General features: G+C 37.8%; 2 protein-coding genes across 3 annotated transcripts in view; both read left to right on the forward strand.

Annotated features, from left to right (window-relative positions):
• The first annotated feature begins 422 nt into the window (after nt 1-422).
• LOC102207993 (fucolectin-1-like) lies at nt 423-6,345 on the forward strand. Of its 2 annotated transcripts, none has more exons than XM_005739240.1 (6): nt 423-478; nt 1,115-1,179; nt 2,079-2,367; nt 2,752-2,903; nt 4,062-4,341; nt 5,609-6,345. In XM_005739240.1, exons 2-6 carry the CDS (start codon nt 1,116-1,118, stop codon nt 5,757-5,759), a joined length of 936 nt encoding a protein of 311 aa, XP_005739297.1. In that variant the 5' UTR covers nt 423-478; nt 1,115; the 3' UTR covers nt 5,760-6,345. The 2 variants fall into 2 exon arrangements, with proteins under 2 accessions (XP_005739297.1, XP_005739298.1); XM_005739241.1 differs by having other exon boundaries at nt 2,752-2,849.
• Nucleotides 6,346-9,092: 2,747 nt separating this feature from the next.
• The window catches only part of LOC102207529 (uncharacterized), a 13,991-nt gene continuing 3,759 nt past the window's right edge, over nt 9,093-19,324 (forward strand). The window contains exons 1-11 of the mRNA XM_005739238.2: nt 9,093-9,328; nt 9,758-9,822; nt 10,709-10,994; nt 11,423-11,577; nt 11,783-12,062; nt 12,545-12,685; nt 13,187-13,269; nt 14,993-15,036; nt 15,595-15,679; nt 16,737-17,022; nt 18,300-18,454. Of these exons, the coding sequence (XP_005739295.2) occupies nt 9,759-9,822; nt 10,709-10,994; nt 11,423-11,577; nt 11,783-12,062; nt 12,545-12,685; nt 13,187-13,269; nt 14,993-15,036; nt 15,595-15,679; nt 16,737-17,022; nt 18,300-18,454 (1,579 nt within the window). The 5' untranslated portion in view covers nt 9,093-9,328; nt 9,758. The remainder of the gene's footprint in view (nt 9,329-9,757; nt 9,823-10,708; nt 10,995-11,422; nt 11,578-11,782; nt 12,063-12,544; nt 12,686-13,186; nt 13,270-14,992; nt 15,037-15,594; nt 15,680-16,736; nt 17,023-18,299; nt 18,455-19,324) is intronic.

Here is a 19,324-nt window from a genome sequence, read left to right on the forward strand (position 1 = left end):
TGAACGATTCCATTAATCGGATTTTTTTTAACTTATAGAGCTTTTGAGCAATTTGATGTAAAATTATCAGTCCACTTATCTTTCAGATACAAGCACATTTCAAAATGGCCCCAAACTTTGAAGCAAAATTATATTTTGTAAACGTCTGATTACATCTTGAGTAATAAGTAGGAGGATATTGCCAAATAACCAGAAAAAACATCAGTGCTGTGGAGAACTGCTTTACTAATTCTTGAAAATGTAATTCACAAGTGAGGAAGTGAAACAAATGTGCATGGGCACAAACCAGTAGGAAGTAACTGGATCGTTTTGAGGAGAATATGAATGTGGTTTCTGATGATTGGTTAGTTGTTGTTCAGCAGAGGCGGAGCTGCATATACATATAAAACACACACAGAAACAACATCAGTAGTTGCGCTTCTCTTTCACTGAATCATCAATTTCCAGGAAGAAGCATCTGCTCAGTCTGGATACTCAAGTAACACATTTCATTTCTTTTCTTGAAACTGATTATCTTTATTATGTTTCTGTATTTTCAGTTTAAATATAGAATTTGTTTTCTTTTTTTGCCCAAAACCCCTTTTTTGGAACCTTAAAACTAAGAAGAAGTTCAAGGGAAAAATTAAGAAAAAAAATTTCAATTCAGGCTCACAACAAAACAACTCTAATGTAAAAATATATACATAAACTAATTCATAACTTAAGATTTGAAGAGTAGTAATCCTGTTCAAGGAAAGATCCTATTGAAGCTTGAAAGCCACTTTTTTAATTTATAGAGAATTCCAATGTTTTCATGGTGAGATCAGTGCTTGCTGCTTTAAGTGAATGGGTGATGTACAGGCATATAGTTTGTAGTGGTTTTGGTCACATTAACATTTTTCCCAGTGTCTTTAAAGTGTTTACCACACTGCATTTCACTTCTGACCAACAAAACACCAGTGCACATTTGTGTTTTTTTCTTTCACAAAGTTTCTTTTCCTACAATAACTTTGATCCTAACTATTTCACCTTAAAGGTGGGGCTTAAATACTTTGACACGGGAACCAGTAATAAATTAAATTTGCAATAAAATATTGTTTACTAATAAAAATCCCATCTTTCTTAAATTCAACAGAATGATGAAACTGAATGCTTTCCTTCTGCTACTCCTCCTAGGAATAAGCTCGGTTTCCACTTATCGTAAGTGTGTGAGATATCGTAAAAATGAAAACACCCCCTGATTTAGTAAAAAAAAAAAAAATGCTTTTTTGGGTTATACAACTGGAGAAGTTCTGTTAAATAGCTAGGTGCCATATTATTTAAAATTTTACAAGTGAGTAAAAGAATTTTAAAATCAATACGGATAGCAGCTAGAGTGAAAGGAAAGGTGAAGCAGGTGAATGTAGGCAGAAAACACAGAGGAGACCAGACATTTTCGGTGACTGCTCCTAAATTGTGGAACACGTTGCCTTTCATATCAGGACCTCCCCAATACTGGATACTTTAAAAACCCATCTGAAGACCCATTTTTAGTCTCTGGCTTTAGATCAGTATGAGTCTGTTACTACTGTTTTTATTGTCTTATATTTCTGTGATTCTATTCCCTTCTAACTTTATCCTATTTTATGTCTTCTGCTTTGACTATTGTACAGTACTTTGGTCAATAGATGTTGTTTTAAAAGTGCTATATAAATAAACTTGGACTTGAACAAAAGGAAATTGCTAGTTAACTAGTGTAGGGCAACCCTGCAGCTGTAACACTAGATGCCTCTAGATTTTTTCATATAAATTTGGATTTTTGGAGCTGTGGGTTGCAGGGAAAATTGAAAGATTGTTTTTCTGCTTTCCTGGACTGAACTTTTCTTATTGCAGAATAAATTACAGTCTCCTAGAAGAAGTGACTTTATGAAGCATAATCAAAGCAACAACTTGCATTCACAACCTCTTTTATTTAGTGGCTTATGGAAAGCTATTTTTTAATGTGCAATACTCGCCATTTCAAAAACTCTCTTTGTTTGGATATTACTGTATTTTATTATCTACTGATATTTTATTATGCATTGTATATTTTATATCCATTGTACATCTCTGATTTGCAGAAAATGTGGCCCTGCGTGGTAAAGCAACTCAATCAACCCGTTTAACTGATAACCCCGTGTCAGCTGCCCACAACGCGATTGATGGAAATCGTAATTCTGAATTTTCGGTTGGGTCTTGCACACACACTAACGAACAGACGAACCCCTGGTGGAGAGTGGACCTGCTTCAGTCCTACATAATCACGTCTGTCACCATCTTCAACAGAGGAGACTGCTGTCAGCACAGACTCAGTGGGCTGGAGATCCACATAGGCAACTCTTTGAACAATGAAGGTTTAGAAAACCCAAAGTGTGTAAATAGAAAGGAGAAACAAATCATCAGCTATACAATGATTCTTTTTTCTTTAATTTTTGCATTTTTATGTTTGTAAGCATAAAAAAGTATTGTGGTGTTTACTTCTGCCTTTCTAAAGTAATCACTGGTAGCAGGATTGGTTGCTGCAGGGCTGACTTTGTTAGCTGTCCATACTCGGACCATTGGCATGCTACATAATACTACAACAAACAATTTAATTATAGTACCTGCAATGATTTAACTACTGTAAAAATGCATCCCAACTAAATTTATATAGTACTACAATATCTTGCTGCATTATTATCACGCTGACCATAAAATGTTCTGAAATCTGCTGCTGTGGTAAACTCTGTGTTTCTTTCTCACACTTTCTGTAAGGGTTGGTACAATTTCTGAAGGTCGTACAGGTGAATCCAAATTGACTTTCACCAATCGGGTAGAGGGACGTTATGTAACATTGACCCTGCCTGGTTCAGGTAGGATCCTCACACTCTGCGAAGTTGAAGTCTATGGATACCCTGCTCCAACCGGTGAGAATTTGTGCCACTACATATAATGCTATGGAAAAGTATTTGCCCCCTTCCTGATTTCTTAGGGGTGTTTTGTGTATTGGTCACACTTAAATGTTTCAGATCAGCAAACAAATTTTGATACTGGACAAAGATTACCAAGAACAGCAATCAAACATTTTGGGATAACTGGATATGACGAACTTTTGCCTACTCTTCTTTGCTGAATTTTTCAGTCATGTTGGAGGGTTTTCGAGCATGAGGGGCATGTTGAAGGTCATTTTGCAAAGCATCTTAAACTGATTTAAGTTTAGACTAGGCCACTCAAAAACCTTCCATTGTTTTCTATTAAAAAGTGGACTTGTGGTGGTGGTGGTGTGTTTCAAATCATTGTTCTGTAGCATAACCCAATTGTGCTTGAGCTTCATGGCATTAACTGATGTTCAGGCATTCTTCTTCAGGTTTTTCTGGAAGGAAGCAGAATTTATGGCTCCATCAATTACAGCAAGTCAGGTGTGGTTTTCACCTCTGAAGTCTCCCATGGATGCCATTTTTGCCCAGTCTCTTTCTTATTGTTGAACAATGACCTTAGCTGAAGTAAGTGAGGCCTGCAGTTCTGTAGCTGTTTTGTTTAGATTTTTTGTGACCTCCTGGATGAATCTGCGATGAGCTCCTAGAGTAATTTGATGGTTCACTGTTCCAGGTTTTCTCTGTTTGTGGATGATGAACCAGGGTTTGAAGGAGTCTCGTTGCCTTACAAATTATTTTGTAACCCAATTAGGGTTACAACCCTTATTGTAACCCCAGTTTGGTTTGGTTAGCGTTATCACTTTAATAAATTAAATAACTTTTTAAAAATTGCATTTTGTATCGTCTCGGATTATCTTTTGATCTGGAATATTTAAGTAATCTAAGAAATCTGGAAGAGGCCAAATACTTTTTCATGACACTGTGAATAAATGTGGACTGCATGTAGCCTTACCTACAAGCTGTGGTATAAACCACAAAGTTTCAGGCTGATAAGCGGTGCCGCTGCAATAAAGGTTTAATCAATATATATTAATGCAAACTACAAAATTGGGGGAAAAATCTTTAATTGTTGCACATGTACTGCAGCGCTTCAAGTGACTTAACAAACATGACAAACATCATACTTTTTAAAATTTGTCCTTTTTGCAGATGAGAATCTTGCACTCCAAGGAAAAGCCACACAGTCGTCAAGATATTCATTTGGCATTGCATATAATGCCATAGATGGAAATCGTAACAGCAAATGGGAAGAGGCCTCCTGCACTCTCACAAAAAAATCAATGAGTCCGTGGTGGCGGCTTGATTTGCTCAAAACACATAAAGTGTTTTCTGTTAGTATCGTAAATCAAGATTCTCAACCAGAACGACTCGATGGAGCTGAAATCCGCATTGGAGAATCTCTTGAAAACGATGGCAACAATAATCCCAGGTACTTCACATTTCATCGTGGCATGTCTTAACAGCTTATACTCTTCTTCTTTCGACTGCTCCCTTTATTGGTCACAGCAGTCAGTGTTGGGAAGGTTACTTTTAAAATGTATTCCACTACAGATTACAGAATACATGCCCCAAAATGTCATTTGTGATGTATTCCGTAACTTATCCTGCAAGTTACTCAGTGTGAGTATTATATTCTGAATATTTTGGATTACTTAATATATTGTCATGCTTTTTACAACTATATGAATATCCTATTGCTCTGTGATTTATTGCTAATACTGAAGGCTGTTCTCCACCAAGCTAACATTGTTAGCTGGCGTTAGCTGAAATTAGACTGAGGTTAGACTTATTATTTGCAGCCAGCAGGTTGTTAATGCTATCCATCAAGTCTAACAGCCTGCAGTCTATGAACTAACTAACCTGTTGAGAGCAGCTTGGTTCCTGGCAAACAGAGTTTGCATCGCCCATCCCTTTCTTCTTTAAAGCTGACGTAGTGTCAGAATTTCCACATAAGAAATGCATTTCTGCTCGTTCATAATTAGTGATAATTGGTGATGCAGACAGGACAAACTGAATGAAATGGTGACACCTCCCCATCCTTACTTTTTACTTTTTATCAGGTTATAATTGGAAGCATACTAATATGCTGAGGCAAATGGGTAATCAGGTCGAAAGTCATAACTAGTCATGATTATAATTGTCATGGTGAGTTTATTATTGTATAGATGTTAGCATTTATCCTCACATAATCAACAGTGAGGCTACGGCATAATTCAGGTTTTCAATGAGATTAAAGTGAGAAATTAAAGACTGGGAAAAAAAACCTCACACAATACAGATTTACAAGAAAAACTGATATTTTGACAGGTTGTAGTCATGAATTTACAAGAAAAAATAATAAAAACATCATCTACTCTTCATTTTAACAGCATATAGGCATGGTGATGGTCAATGTTTCAATTAATGAAATTATAATAGTGTATGCAGAAGTAATTGAAATAATTCAAGTCAGAGTCAAATGGAAGAGTTGGATCTGAGTGTGCATTAACTATGGCAAACACTCTGAGTGTACATTCATTGTGTGTGTGTTTATCTGACATGCCTGAGATTTGACTCAGTGACTTGATGTGAACTTTTAGGGCCCATTATGAATGTTATATTTGAAACTAAGGCTGAGAGTTGAGTTGTTAAATTCCATGAACAAAACAAGTGTTCTGATCATAATTAACTAGATCATGTTCTGTTTCTTCTGCCAGGTGTGCCGTGATCACAGGTATTGCAGGAGGTGCTGTTGCTGTTTTCAAGTGCAATGGGACAGAGGGCCGTTACATTAATATCGTCATTCCTAAGAGAAATGAGTTCCTAAGTCTGTGTGAGGTCGAAGTGTATGGCTCGAGACTAGATTAATGCTAAAGCAGCTAAATTTCTCTCTTAAACAAACAAAACAAATCACAGCTTTAATATAATCATGAAAAACAATTGCATCTAATTAAAAAAGCCATAATTTGAACTGCTTTGTTATCCACGATACAGTATAAGTGTTCAGTGATTGTAACATTTTACCAAAGAGTCCTGCAAACACATCAGCTTTAATTGTACTACTTAGCACATATACACAGATAACACTGTATATTAAAAAATGTTCCCATTACTCTTTAGTTGAAACAGCACTTTGTGACAACAATGAAAAACAAACATCAGCCTGCTTATGATGCATTTATTGTCACATGTCGCAATAATAATGTCACAATGTATGTATTTGTTAAGAATGTCTTTACTGACCTTGTGAACGGTGGAAACTTCACTGAAATGAATCATGTTTTTTTCTGTCAGAGAAAAGGAGAACTGATGAAAGAACGTCTCAGTTCTGACTGAACTGTAGAATTTACAGTCATCTGAAAAAAAAAAGTATAAGAAAAATGACTTTCCAATTTTTCTTGACAACTAAACATTTGATCCCGTCTTTTAATAAATTTGGTATGAATAAACAATATCACAAGTGAATTTATTTTATTAATAATTTTTTTTCTATTCTGCAAAAAATATAGATACATTTAACATTCGTCTCTGTAAAAACTAAGTACATATTTAGTCTTAGGAACTAGTACGCCTCCGTTTAAGAGAATAACTTTGTTAACTACATCACTGCCGTAGCTGTCATTTGAATTGTTTCTGTAGTTGTTTTGATTTTTGGTGAAATTACTGAATGCGCAATAGATATAACTATGTCACTGTCAAATTGATATGATGTGATTATATGATGTTCATAATGTGTATCACCTGGCTGAGATCAGACACACACACACACACACACACACACACACACACACACACACACACACACATATAAATATAATAGTATCACTAAATCACAAGCTGTTTATCTGTTTTCAGACACCAAGATACAGAAGTCACTGAGTATTTGTAATATGTTTTTTGTTTTTTGTTTTTTTGCCTGTCCCGTTTGGCTCTTTTGCCATCAGAATTGTTGTCTAAAGGCAAAGAAAGATGCCCAACGGATTTACCGTACTTTACCAAATTGACCATCCCAGCCTTGCCGTAATGGTCCATTTGATTCACCTTTTATTGTTTATTTTATTTTCACTTACTGAATACGGGACAGACTTGACCGGGGGAAAGAAGGGGAGAAAGAAAGAGGGAAAGAGAAACAGCTGAGAAGAGGGACGGGGGAGAAGGGCAAAAGACAAAAACCAACAGAACGGGCGGAAAAAGAAAAAAAAATGCATGTATCAATCACCTGGGTCACCTGCTAAAAAAGAAAACAAGCAGAAGAGAACAAGAGTAATAGAATAAACAACATCACAATGATATATGGGAATATGACAGTAAATACTAAATGTTAAACATTATTGTGCAGCACATAAGATCAACAGAACACAGTGTGCTTTGAGGTAGGAGCCAAAAAGGGTGTAGTTTGTGGGTGTGATCACCCGTGTGTACACCTGTGAGCATGGACGCGCTTGTTTTTTTAAAAAAGTTCCTTCATGTAATGATCTGCTAGAGGGTGTGGGGGGGCCACAGCCCCGTCCTCCAGGGCATGAAGCAGGTATGGAGGAGATCAAAACTCCAGACATCCAGAGGCCCCCAGAACACAAGAGACCATGGAAGACCAACAGAGGGGCAGCCGCACCACTGTCCCAGTAAGAGCTGAGGAGAGTCCCAGATGAGGGCTCACCCAGCAGCCGCGGAGCAGAAGCCAAGGGGAGTTGCAGTGACGCGCCCGTGAGCTCCGCCGGCAGCCAGCTGTGCCTGAGTGACCGAGCCCCAGGCCGAGAGGCCGGGGGCACCCCACCTCCGAAGTGGCCCGAGCGAGCCCCAGGCTCCAGGCCCCGATAAGCGGCCGCCAAGGAGTGAGCCGGTGTGTACCTGGACGCCCATCCCCGGACACAATGAACCACCAATGGACCGATGTCTGAGGGAGTCCGCCACTGGCAGGGGAAGTGGTGGTAGGGGGAGATAGGCCTCCAAACCTTGGAGGGCCTGAGATGTCCCCAACCTGACATATAGACACAGAAATACAGGCACACACAGATACAAACATCCATTCCCACCCTCATGCTCTCATATGCACTTACTCCACACTCAACCAACGTGGAGACAGACATAAAGAGACGCTGTACACACGATCACACTCCCCAAGCGTACTCTACAAACCGGGTCTAGGTACCCTTGCCCCTGGAGGGGGGAACTGCACCCAGACCCAGGTGGTGTTACCCTTTTCCCTGCGGTGGCGGGAGGCAGACCGCCCCGACTCCGCAGCAGCAGCAGGGAGGCCCCACACTCCAGACCGCAGTCGGACGGCCAACTCCTCCCCCTAGCCCCCCTCCACCCGCTCATTGTAGTGTTGATGCATGTGTGTTCTAAGGTGCATTTAAAACCCAGGAGGGCATGGAGCTACCTGCCAGAGAGCAGCAGGTAAGCGCATGGTCCCTCCTGCTAGCCCTCAATGTCTACGTGTAAATATGTAATTTGTTAATATTGTATATTAACACCCAGGCAAGTAAAAAAGTACCACTGAGCAGTTTTACTTGATTTGTTCATATTTGGTAACACTACACACGTTAAGGCAGCATCGATGGTAGATGGGTTTAGGATTTCAGAAAAAGTTCCTTTCTACAGCTTGTATCTTGTTCTTTTGGTCACTATGCAAAGTTGATAGTCCCAGGTGAGGTTAGAATTAAACTAGCCACAAAACACTTTCACCTTCTTGCTCAGCTTTCTCTTCATCACGAGAGACACCACAGCTCCGATCTGTCTGTACATCAAGTAACTTGCTTTGAAACCCAGGAAAGGTGAACGCCACAATGTCAAAAAAGAAATGTGTGTCATTTTAGGGAGCATACAACAAATACTTTCTGTTAGGATGCATAATCTGTCTGTTCAGGAGATAAGAGTTGATTCAAGTAATTACTCAGTTTTTTCATTTCATTCAGTTATTTTAATCTGGTTTAAGATTTTTCTTCAGTATGCTAAAAACGGACCTCTTCAAACCCATTTGAATAAAAAATAAGGTGATATATGAGAAAAGATTATATTAATCAATATTGTTCACTTACAACATTCATTTTTTAATCAATTTAAGGTTAAACACACAAACAAAAAAGAACTGAAAAGAAAAAGTGCTTAATCCTACACTTTTGAGCAATAGTGCATGATTAAATCTTGAGTAATAACTGAAAACAGGATATTGCAAAATAACCAGGAAAACATCTGTGTTCTGGCACGCTGGCTGGAAATATAATTCACAAGTATGGAAGTGAAACTGATGTGCATGGGGCACAAACCAGTGGGAAGTAATTAGACAGTGTTGAGAAGGAATATGATATATTTTCTGCTGAGGTAAAGGCAGAAATGCATACAAAAAACAAAAGATAAAAGAAATATCATCAGTAGCAGCTTTTCTGATTCACTGACAGTCCCAGGGGAAACAATATCTGCTTTGTTCGGATCTTCAGGTAAGACTTTTTATTTCTTGAAAAAAAAAATCTTGATACAAACTTTTCTTGACATAAACCTCCGTGTGCAGATTTCTCTTTTCTCACCATCTGAATATAGAATGTAGACTGTTACATCGTCAATTTACAGCTGTGAACTTTTCTTTTTCTATTTTGAATTTCTGGTTTAACTTTTTTTGTTGTCAATTGCTTTTAGAGGCCAATCTACTTAAAAAAGAATCGAAGCTTAAATCGACAGTTTATTCACGTCAGCATATTTTTTGGCAGCTTTCAACCATCCAATGGTGATTGGAGCATGCAAAGATAAAATGCTATTTAGGTTGTTTTATTCAAAGATTTTCACGTGTGTTTTTGCACAAAAGCTTCTCTTAACTGGTGTTGAAAACATAAAATACCTAACAGTTTATTTTCTGTTTCTTTTGAAACCAGAATGATGAAACGGAGTGTTTTCATTTTGCTGCTCCTCCTGAGGACGACTTTGGCTTCTACTTATCGTAAGTGTGATGTTAGAGTCAGTGTGAGATGTGTGTCAGTTATGATTTTGTGTAATGACATCCATCCATCCATCTGTGGCATGCAGTTTGTGGGGTTAAGTTAATTGGTGATTCTAAATTGCCCATAATTGTTGTCTGTCTCTGTTTCTTAGCCATGTGACAGGCTGGCAACCTGTCAATGGTGTACCCCGCCTCTCACCCTATGGTAGCTGGGATAGTCCAGCAAGCAAACAAACCAAGAACTTCATGGTGCACAACATAGTAGTCTTAGAACTAAAATGCCCCCCAAAGCCCAGAAATGCTTTTTGTATAAACTGTATTTTATTCTTTCTAAGCCCACCTACTGCCCCTTCCCCAACAATCCTATTATCTTTTTGGTATTTAAAATGCCAAAAAGTGTGGACATTAATTTCTAGTCATCTCAGATACACAGCTTCACCCGCCTGACATTCAGCCAACCAACCAGAAGAACGATGCCTTAAAATGAAGGTGGCTCTAAATGAAGAGGAGCTCAGACAGGTTGTTTCAGAGAGTAGATAAATGGAGGGGCTGCGACGACGCCTGGCCAACATGTTCTCATCATGTATCAGATACTGTTAACTGTCACCAGTCTCCAATGTCAACATACAACACCATCAGGGAGACTGTGGAGCACATTCTGATTGGAGCGTTGTCTTACTCACTTAATTTACACTTGCTTGTTTCAATGATGCTTTTTACTTTGCTGAAACTTAACTACTAAAAAACTATTTTCTGCCAGATTGAGTGCAAGAGCCAATTTGCCTGAGGTAACAATTACAAAAAACTGTGATAGCAGTGGAACGTTTTGTTTTTGTTGTTGTTTTCATTTGATCTTTTTTATACATTGTAACGGTCTAATTCACAGAAAATCTGGCTACACGTGGTAAAGCAACTCAGTCAACCTGTTACCCGCATGCTAGGGCATCTGCCCTCAATGCAATTGATGGAAACCGCAATTCTGACTTTATGGCGGGGTCGTGCACACACACTAATGAACAGACCAATCCCTGGTGGAAAGTGGACCTGCTTCAGTCCTACGTCATCACTTCCATCACCGTCACTAACAGAGGAGACTGCTGTCATGAAAGGCTCAACGGGCTGGAGATCCACATTGGCAACTCTTTGGTCAATGACGGTTTAGATAACCCAGTGTAAATATAAACAAATACGTAATTATCAGCAATATTGTCATTCTTTTGTTTTTCTTTTACTCTTTCCTCGGCATTTTTCCTCATCTTATCTCTGCAATATTTGGTTACTTGGGGTTTTTCTTTTAAAGATATAAGAAGATAGTCTGCTTATTTATAGCCAACAACACAAAATGACAAGCAAACAAAAAACAGCAATCTTTATATTTATAGGGTTTTTTGTATATGAATATGTATATATATGGAAAATGTCTGTTACAGATAGTTAAAGGCACAAATAATACTATAAAAATACATCCCAACTTGATTCATGGGGTAAAAAAATCCAATATACTTTTGAGTAGAACTGGATTTGTTGCATTACCATGCTGGAAATTAAATATTCTGACCTCTGCTGCTGTAAACTATTTAACTCTCACATTTTCTGTTAGGGTTGGTAGAATTTCTCGAATTCGTTTGGGCAAATCCTTCGATCTGACTTTTACCAATCGTGTGGAGGGACGGTATGTAACTTTGACTGTGACCGGTTCACGAAGGATCCTCACACTCTGCGAAGTGGAAGTCTATGGATACCCTACTCCAACTGGTGAGAATATGAGCTATTATATCATTTAATGTGGACAGTAATCAATATATCAGCAAGCTGTGGTATAAACTCAAAATCTTAGGTTGACAAGAATTAATATCACTTTTTCTTTCACTTGAAACTGAAAAAAAAAATCAACTTTTCGCTTTATCATAATTTGCTACATGCAACAAACATCACAGTTACTCTTTTGTTCTTTTTTCAGAGGAGAATCTTGCACTCCAAGGAAAAGCCACACAATCCTCACTGTATGCATTTGGCAACGCATTTAATGCCATAGATGGAAATCGTAACAGCAAATGGGAAGATGCCTCCTGCACTCTCACACAGAAATCAATGAGCCCCTGGTGGCGACTTGATCTGCTCAAAACACGTAAAGTGTTTTCTATTAATATAGTAAATCAAGATTCTCTTCCAGAACGACTCAATGGAGCCGAGATCCGCATTGGCGATTCCCTTCGCAACAACGGGAACAACAACTCCAGGTAGCCCGTTTTAGCTATGCCCGTGCTGCATTTCAACACATCTTACAGCTTCTGCAGTCTTATTGCTGACAAAAGTAATTCATGCACTTATTTTCTTAACCCCTAGATGCATAAGCGGGTCAAAAATGACCCGCATTCATTTCCTAATAAATTGCATGGGAACGTTTGATTCTTATAAACTATGACTGTCAGGAATGTACATTTTTGGACCACAAACAGTGCCACTCTATATGAAGATTACTTTGCACAGCACTAACAGACAGCATTAATTCAGCATTCAGACAGCGATTCACCTCCCTGTGATGTGTCACTGACAAGCAGCTTGTGCCATGTGTGCACGGTATACATTGGGGTAGACTACGATGTGATGTGATTTGTTAGTCTTCAAAGGACATCCGTGGAGTTCAGTGAGCCAGAACACCACGGACAAATAATTTGTCCTGACTGGGATTAACAAATTAAATTTCTGTTTCCTCTGATAGGTGTGCTGTGATCACAAGCATCGCTGGAGATGTTGTTGCTAAGTTCACATGCAATGGAACCGAAGGCCGCTATGTTAATATTGTCATTCCCGACAGAGAAGAGTTCCTGAGTCTGTGTGAGGTCGAAGTGTACGGCTCTAGGCTGGATTAAGAAAACAGAAAAACAAACACAAAGCTTGCACACTGCAGACGTTTAATTAGGTATTTATTACATCTTGCATAGATCAAAACAGTAGATTAATAAATAGAACATTGATTAGTCACTTATGGATCATACATTATAAAAGTATTTGGAAATTTAGAAGAAAAAAATGTATGCTAGATTAGAACTGTTACAGTAAAATAATTTTTGATTTTTTTTTGATTCTATGTAAAACATGTTTGTTGTTTGTGTCTACTGACTGTTGATTCAAGTAAAACAATGTGATATTCTAGTACGTGACATTAGTGTGTAATTACAGTACATTTGATTTTTTTGACTTCTCAATTCTCACTGCTGTTGCTTTTTGTTGGATGTTTTGTTTGTTTCATCATAAGCATTTCATATGCTGTAACAATCTCTGCTCCAAGAAAAGTCTGAATTTAATCACTGCAAAAATTACATTATTTTAAAATTCTTGTTGTACTGTCTAATTTTATCAGCTTTAGTCTTGAGCATGACCCCTTTTTTTATGCTGAAATTTCAATGCGGATCATCAAGAATGAGATTACCACACTGGGCTCAGGTTAACAACCACCACATCCGGTGCTGTTGGCCAACAGAGTTGCAGTGGAAACTTGGTAGTGTTGACCAAAGACAAAAGACAAAAGTAAGAAGAACGATGGAAGATGGTTTTGCAGAAAGTGAGTGAGAAGGAAAGGTAGGAGTGTGGGTGTGACAATAGAGACTTTATACAGGAAGATGGAAAGAGCTGGCTGATATGATGGATAGATGACATAACTGTAGAGGTATGGAGGTATGGAGATGGACAGTGGACTTTTTAAACAACTTTAACACAATCTGGAAACGTGAGAGGACGCCTGAGGAACAGGAAAGAAGTGTGCTGGTGCTGATTGTCAAGAGCACAGCGCTGTACATCACAGTCTTCGCTAGGGATAAGTTTCATGAGCCATGCCATGAAGATATGGGAAAGAGCTGTTGAAGCTCAGTTAAGAAGAGAGGTGATGATCAGCAAGCAGTAGTATAGTTTTCTTCTAAGAAAGAGCATTATAGATGGGCTGTTTGTTTTGAGAGAGCTGATGGAGAAGTGAAGATCAGAAGAAGCTTTACTGTGTCTTTGTGGACGTAGGGTAAGAATATGATGATGTACTGCAAGAGGAAGAGGAAGGATAGCGGGGCAATGGGCAATGGATGTTCAACCTGCCAGGCAGGAGGAAAAGAGGAAGACGTCAGAGGTGGTTCATAAATTTAGTGAAGTAGAAAACCTGTCACATGTGGCAGGGGAGTGTGGTGGAGAAGAAAGTGACTGAAACAATAACATCATACAGTTGCTGCAGATTTGTTGGCTTATGTGTTTCAGTTGGGAAAATGGAGAAGTCACAGTATATGTCATGTTGAAACACCCGGGCAAGTGAAAATGTGCAGCTAGGCATTTTTACTTTTCACTAGAAGTTTGTGGCCTTTCTGGTACTTCTGCATATTTGTGCTTAAGCTGCATTATCAGCTGCTTAACATATTTAACTACTTTTATCTGATTTAAGTTCAGTCTGAACTTTGATCATTGACGGCTCTCTTCTATAATTTCTAATTCCCACTCTAGAACCACATCCACACATTTTCATTAAAAACACTGTTGCTGTTGCCAAAGCTTAGCACATGTACAACACCAAATATACTGGGCCCAATACTGGAAACAGTCATGTCAGTACACATGAGAGGGGCAACAAAGTCTACCAGTAACTGGCACATGAAGTCCATAAATCCTGTAGATTTTCCTCATTGAAATTGCAAAACATGCTCTGGATCCTGTCATGGAAAATATGTGTGTTTAGATTTTTTTGGAAAATAACCTCAGGCACAGACCCCTCTATTGAGTGAACATTTTTGAGCATTATTTCATTGTTTCAATAGAAAATGTTTTCATTATGTAGAAAAACAGAAACAGTTATTGGTGCCCTGGAACCTCTATCTGTTTTCTGAAAGCTCGAGGCGATCCCAAACTTTTGAACAACAGTGTGTGACGCAAGTACAAGAACAAGGATGTTGCAAAATAATCAGTAAAAAAAAAAAAAAAAAAATCTGCATTACGGTGCACTGTTTCGCTCACAGTGTTAGAAAGTTAGGTCATGACTGGAAGTGGAACACAGATGCCTGGGAACAAACCACTGGGTCGTGAATAGACAGAGTTGAAGAGGAATATGAGATAAATTTTAATGTTTGGTTTGGTGTGATTCAGCTGAGAGATGAGATGCATTGATAAAAACAAACAGAAATATAATTAATAGCAGCTTTTGTTTCAGGAAAAAGGCAACTGCTTTGTCCCGATCCTCAGGTAACACTTTTCTTTCTTTTATTTATCAAAAGCACACTTAGAAATGACCGTCTCTTTTATCCCTACTGCGTCTTGTCTCCTTAATGGCAAATAATTGTCCTTGAATTTTCTATCATTATTATTGTTATTATTGTTTTATAGTATTGTTCTGTTGTTCTTATCCTCCTGCTGCTAAACTAATTTCCCCTAGTGGGACAATAAAGAAAAATTGAATTGAATTGAATTGAATCTGTTACAGACGAAAAGAGGAACTCAATTGTAAGATCACTTTTCAGTATAAATCCCCACCTGATTTAACAAATAAATGGTGTCTGCTAGAGACTTTACTTCTAGTATTTCTTCAGAGTCTACAAATTGTGCATATTGCTTCTCACCATTTAAGGAAGGAACCTGGAAAAATATTGTTTTAAAGCCTTTGACTCTCACTGACCAGATTCCACAGGGAAAAAGGAGATAGACTTAGCTTATTTCTCAAGAAAGAGTCCTAATGGAATATACTTACAGTAATAACTAATAACTAGGAACTAGAAAGGACTAAATATTGTTTGTTCTCAACAGATATCATCTTTCTTAACCAGAATAATGAAAACAAGTGTTTTCCTTCTGCTGCTCCTCTTAAGAACGAGTTCGACTTCCACTTATCGTAAGTGTGACATGAGAGTAATGTCTTAAATGTTAAAAATGGCGTATCAGCATCATACAAAGATGTCCTTTAGCAACAGTCCTTGCCTCAGTAGCTATGAAAATGCCTGCTGCCAAGAGATAATACTCCTGATTTAAAAATCCACAAATGCTTAAGTGGGGGTTATCACATAAGTCAAAGATTTACATAATGCTAATTAACATGAGGCCATAATGACAAACAAAAAATCACCTATGAGATTGGGAAGTTGTGCAGATGATCTACTAATGTGTGAAAAATGCTGGTGCAGACAGTTTATTTCTATAATATAGCAAAGTACAAAGTACAGGTATTTTCTGTATGTTTTTAATATCCAGAAAAAAAAAAACAATGGGAAAGGAATTTATGCATTCTGATACAGGAGTGAAAAATGAAATCAGAAATCCATGGAAACTATGAGAAATCAGACTACATGCAGATTTAATCCACAGAAGGGTTACGCTATTGCAAACGACTCAACTGAAAACTTTGCAAATCAACAAACTAACTGCATGCGTAGAGGAAAACAGAATATTATTTACTGACACATTCAGAGTGGTCTGCTTGTAGGAGTCTTGTAAAATAATTATACTGACATGCTTGTTCAAAATACATTATAATATCAAATAATGTATATTTATAATTTGACTGTCTGGACTGCTTAAAGTATTGGTGTTATTTTCTCCAAGACGACTAGTTTTGGACTTTCACAACTCTGGCAGCAAGTGCCTATAAGTAATTCATATACAGTATATTTTGGTTTTTAGAATTGTGTTCTGCATAAAAGTTTGTGGTTTATGTTGTCCTGCTGTAAAAGCTAGACTGACCTTTCTGAAGGTCATACTACAAAACAAATCTGCATAAGCTAACTCAGAAAGGAAATAATTATAATACTTTATTAATTCCAGTAGAAATTAGGTCACATAAATAAATACCTCATAACTCATGTGCAACAACTTAGATGCTTGGGCAGTTTTGCTGTCTGTTTGAATGTCTTTCCTATTATTTTATCTTATTTCTGTGACTCCCTAATTCACAGAAAATGTGGCCTTGCGTGGTACAGCAGCCCAGTCGATCTCTGAGGACCACGTCCTCTCAGCTGCCCACAATGCAATTGATGGAAACCGTAACTCTGACTTCAGGGCGGGATCGTGCACGCTCACTAGTGCACAGAACCGTCCCTGGTGGAGAGTGGACCTGCTTCAGTCCTACATCATCACTTCTGTCACCATCACCAACAGAGGAGACTGCTGTCATGAAAGGCTCAATGGGCTAAAGATCCACATAGGCAACTCTTTGAACAACGAAGGTTTAGGAAACCCAAAGTTAGTACAAATAAAGAAAAAAATACCATCAATTTATACAGAGAGATTTTTTTATCTTTTATTTAGCCTTTTTCTGTTTCTCTTGGTGTTAGCGATCTTGGCTTACCGCTGTCTTTCAAACTGGATCAGTGATAGCAGTAGAGGTTGCTCCTTTGTTTGTCAGTTTTGAGAAAAGGGTTTATATCTCTGGACATGTGGTTATAGTTAAATCAAATATTGATAGTCTGAAAGCTGACAGTCAATGGTTTTGAAGGCTTAACATCTGTTACTTCATTTGCCATCATTTTTGCTCTATAACTTCCGGCTGCTTGCTACAGATATACCACTACTTAAAAATACATCTCAGTATAAAGTCTGATTTGCTCTAAAGTTTGGCCCACAATTTGTTGGATTGACACAATTTTTGTGTCAGTCAAACCAATTTTGGAATTGATTTAAAACAGCTAATTGATATGTCAATGAAGTTAAAGCTTCCAGATTTAATTCAAGGGAATAAGTCTATATGAATTATAACGATTTTTAAACTCATTTTCAAAGTCTCATAAGTTAAAGCTTGACAGGCAGTTTTATGGCCAGGTTAGGCCTGTTCCCCGAGACTCCCTGAGGCTTTTTGTAGTAATTTTAAATATAAGACCGAAAACCATATTATCTGAAAATATACTGGAGGCAATCTGATGGTATAGGCAGTGTATGACTGAGAGTGTTTGAAGATGTTACTGCCATTTGAAGCAGCTGGATGAATCTTGAGGCATACAGGGTACAAAACTGCAGAACTCCTCAGATTCAGCTAAATACTGTAAAACTTACTGGACACTGTCCAAATGGACAGTGAAAAACTGAAGGCAGATAGACCCAGAAACAAGCAGCAACTGAAGGTAGCTGCAGTAAAGGCCTGGCAGAACATCTCAAGCAACTAAACAGCACTTGTTGATGTCCATGGGTTGTAGACGTCAAGCAGTTGTTCATTGTAAGGGGTTAAAAACAATCCTTACTTTTAAAATTATGTTAGTTTGTCCAATTAATTTTTAGCCTGTGATAATATATGTATTAAGACAGATGTAATTCCTAAACAACAATGTAATTTTAATCTTAAATCCCTTGAACCAAAGCGGAAAGCTGCATATCATTTGATTTAAAAACCTACAAAATGTCCAAAAACTTATGGAACCAACTGTATTACTGACAATCACATGTTCTAATATGTTACCCTGGTAAGCTACACACAAGGACACTAAAGCTATATATCCTATATTTCTCTCTCACACACTTTTTGTTAGGGTTGGTGAAATTTCTGAAGTTGGTGCTGGCATATCCTTCAGTGTGACTTTCACTGATCGAGCAGAGGGGCGCTATGTTATATTGACTCTGCCTGGTTCAAGAAAGATTCTCACACTCTGTGAAGTGGAAGTCTATGGATACCGTTCTCCAACTGGTAAGAATATGAGCTATTACATAAATGTGGACAGTATGCAGCCTTACAGCCAAATTCGTAGGAATCCCAGTGATGCTAGTCTTATTAGTTTAAGAAAGAAAAAATTGTCTTAGGTAATATTGTTGGAATAGATAACATACATTTTCACTGCTATGCAGATGACACCCAATTATATTTATCTAGAACCCAGATAACAAAAATGAATTTGTTAAGTTATATCCAACAGACATACTGCGCTGAATGATCTGTAATATTGTTCTCGGCCAGAAGTTTATAAACATGTTGCCTAACCAGGTGCTTACTGTGGACTGTATTACTTTTGTCTCCAGTAACACTGAGGTATATTTAAGTCATTTTTGACCAGGATATGTTCATATATGTGCATATTAAACAAATATGTAAGACTGAGTTCTGTCATCTGCACAGTATTGGTAAAATTAGAAACATTTAGTCTCAGAAAGATGTTGAAAACCAGTCCATACTTTTTAGTATTCCAATTACTTATTATCAAATTGTTCTAAAAGATCTCTGAAGAGTCTTCAGTTGATCCAAAACACTAGTACTCAAAAAGGGACTCAAAAGAGAGATGATATTTGTCTATATTAGCTTCTCATCATTGGTTTCCTGTTAAATTCAAGATTGAATTAACAATCTTCTCACAAACGAAGTCTGGAATGATCAGCCCGCATCACATCTTAGAGCACTTTCATCTCCAAGTGTGGGCTTATTTCAGTTTTGGAGTATTTGTAAGTTGGGTTACATTCTCTGAGTGGTTTATTTTGGGTTTTCTTGTACTTTTCAGTTTTCCCAGTTTAGTTTTCCACAGCCAGTTTTTCTTTTCTATTTTTGTTATCTGCTTCAGTACCTGTT

This window comes from Pundamilia nyererei, unplaced genomic scaffold (assembly GCF_000239375.1).
Source record: "Pundamilia nyererei isolate P.nyererei 1_Seehausen unplaced genomic scaffold, PunNye1.0 scaffold00090, whole genome shotgun sequence".
Lineage (NCBI taxonomy): Eukaryota > Metazoa > Chordata > Actinopteri > Cichliformes > Cichlidae > Pundamilia > Pundamilia nyererei.

Excerpts from the sequence above, each read along its gene's own strand:
- LOC102207993 (XM_005739240.1), top strand. The coding sequence starts at position 1,116 with ATGATGAAACTGAATGCTTTCCTTCTGCTACTCCTCCTAGGAATAAGC. Across the intron at positions 2,904-4,061 it reads TGGATACCCTGCTCCAACCG|ATGAGAATCTTGCACTCCAA; the intron begins GTGAGAATTTGT and ends TCCTTTTTGCAG. Across the intron at positions 4,342-5,608 it reads GATGGCAACAATAATCCCAG|GTGTGCCGTGATCACAGGTA; the intron begins GTACTTCACATT and ends TTCTTCTGCCAG.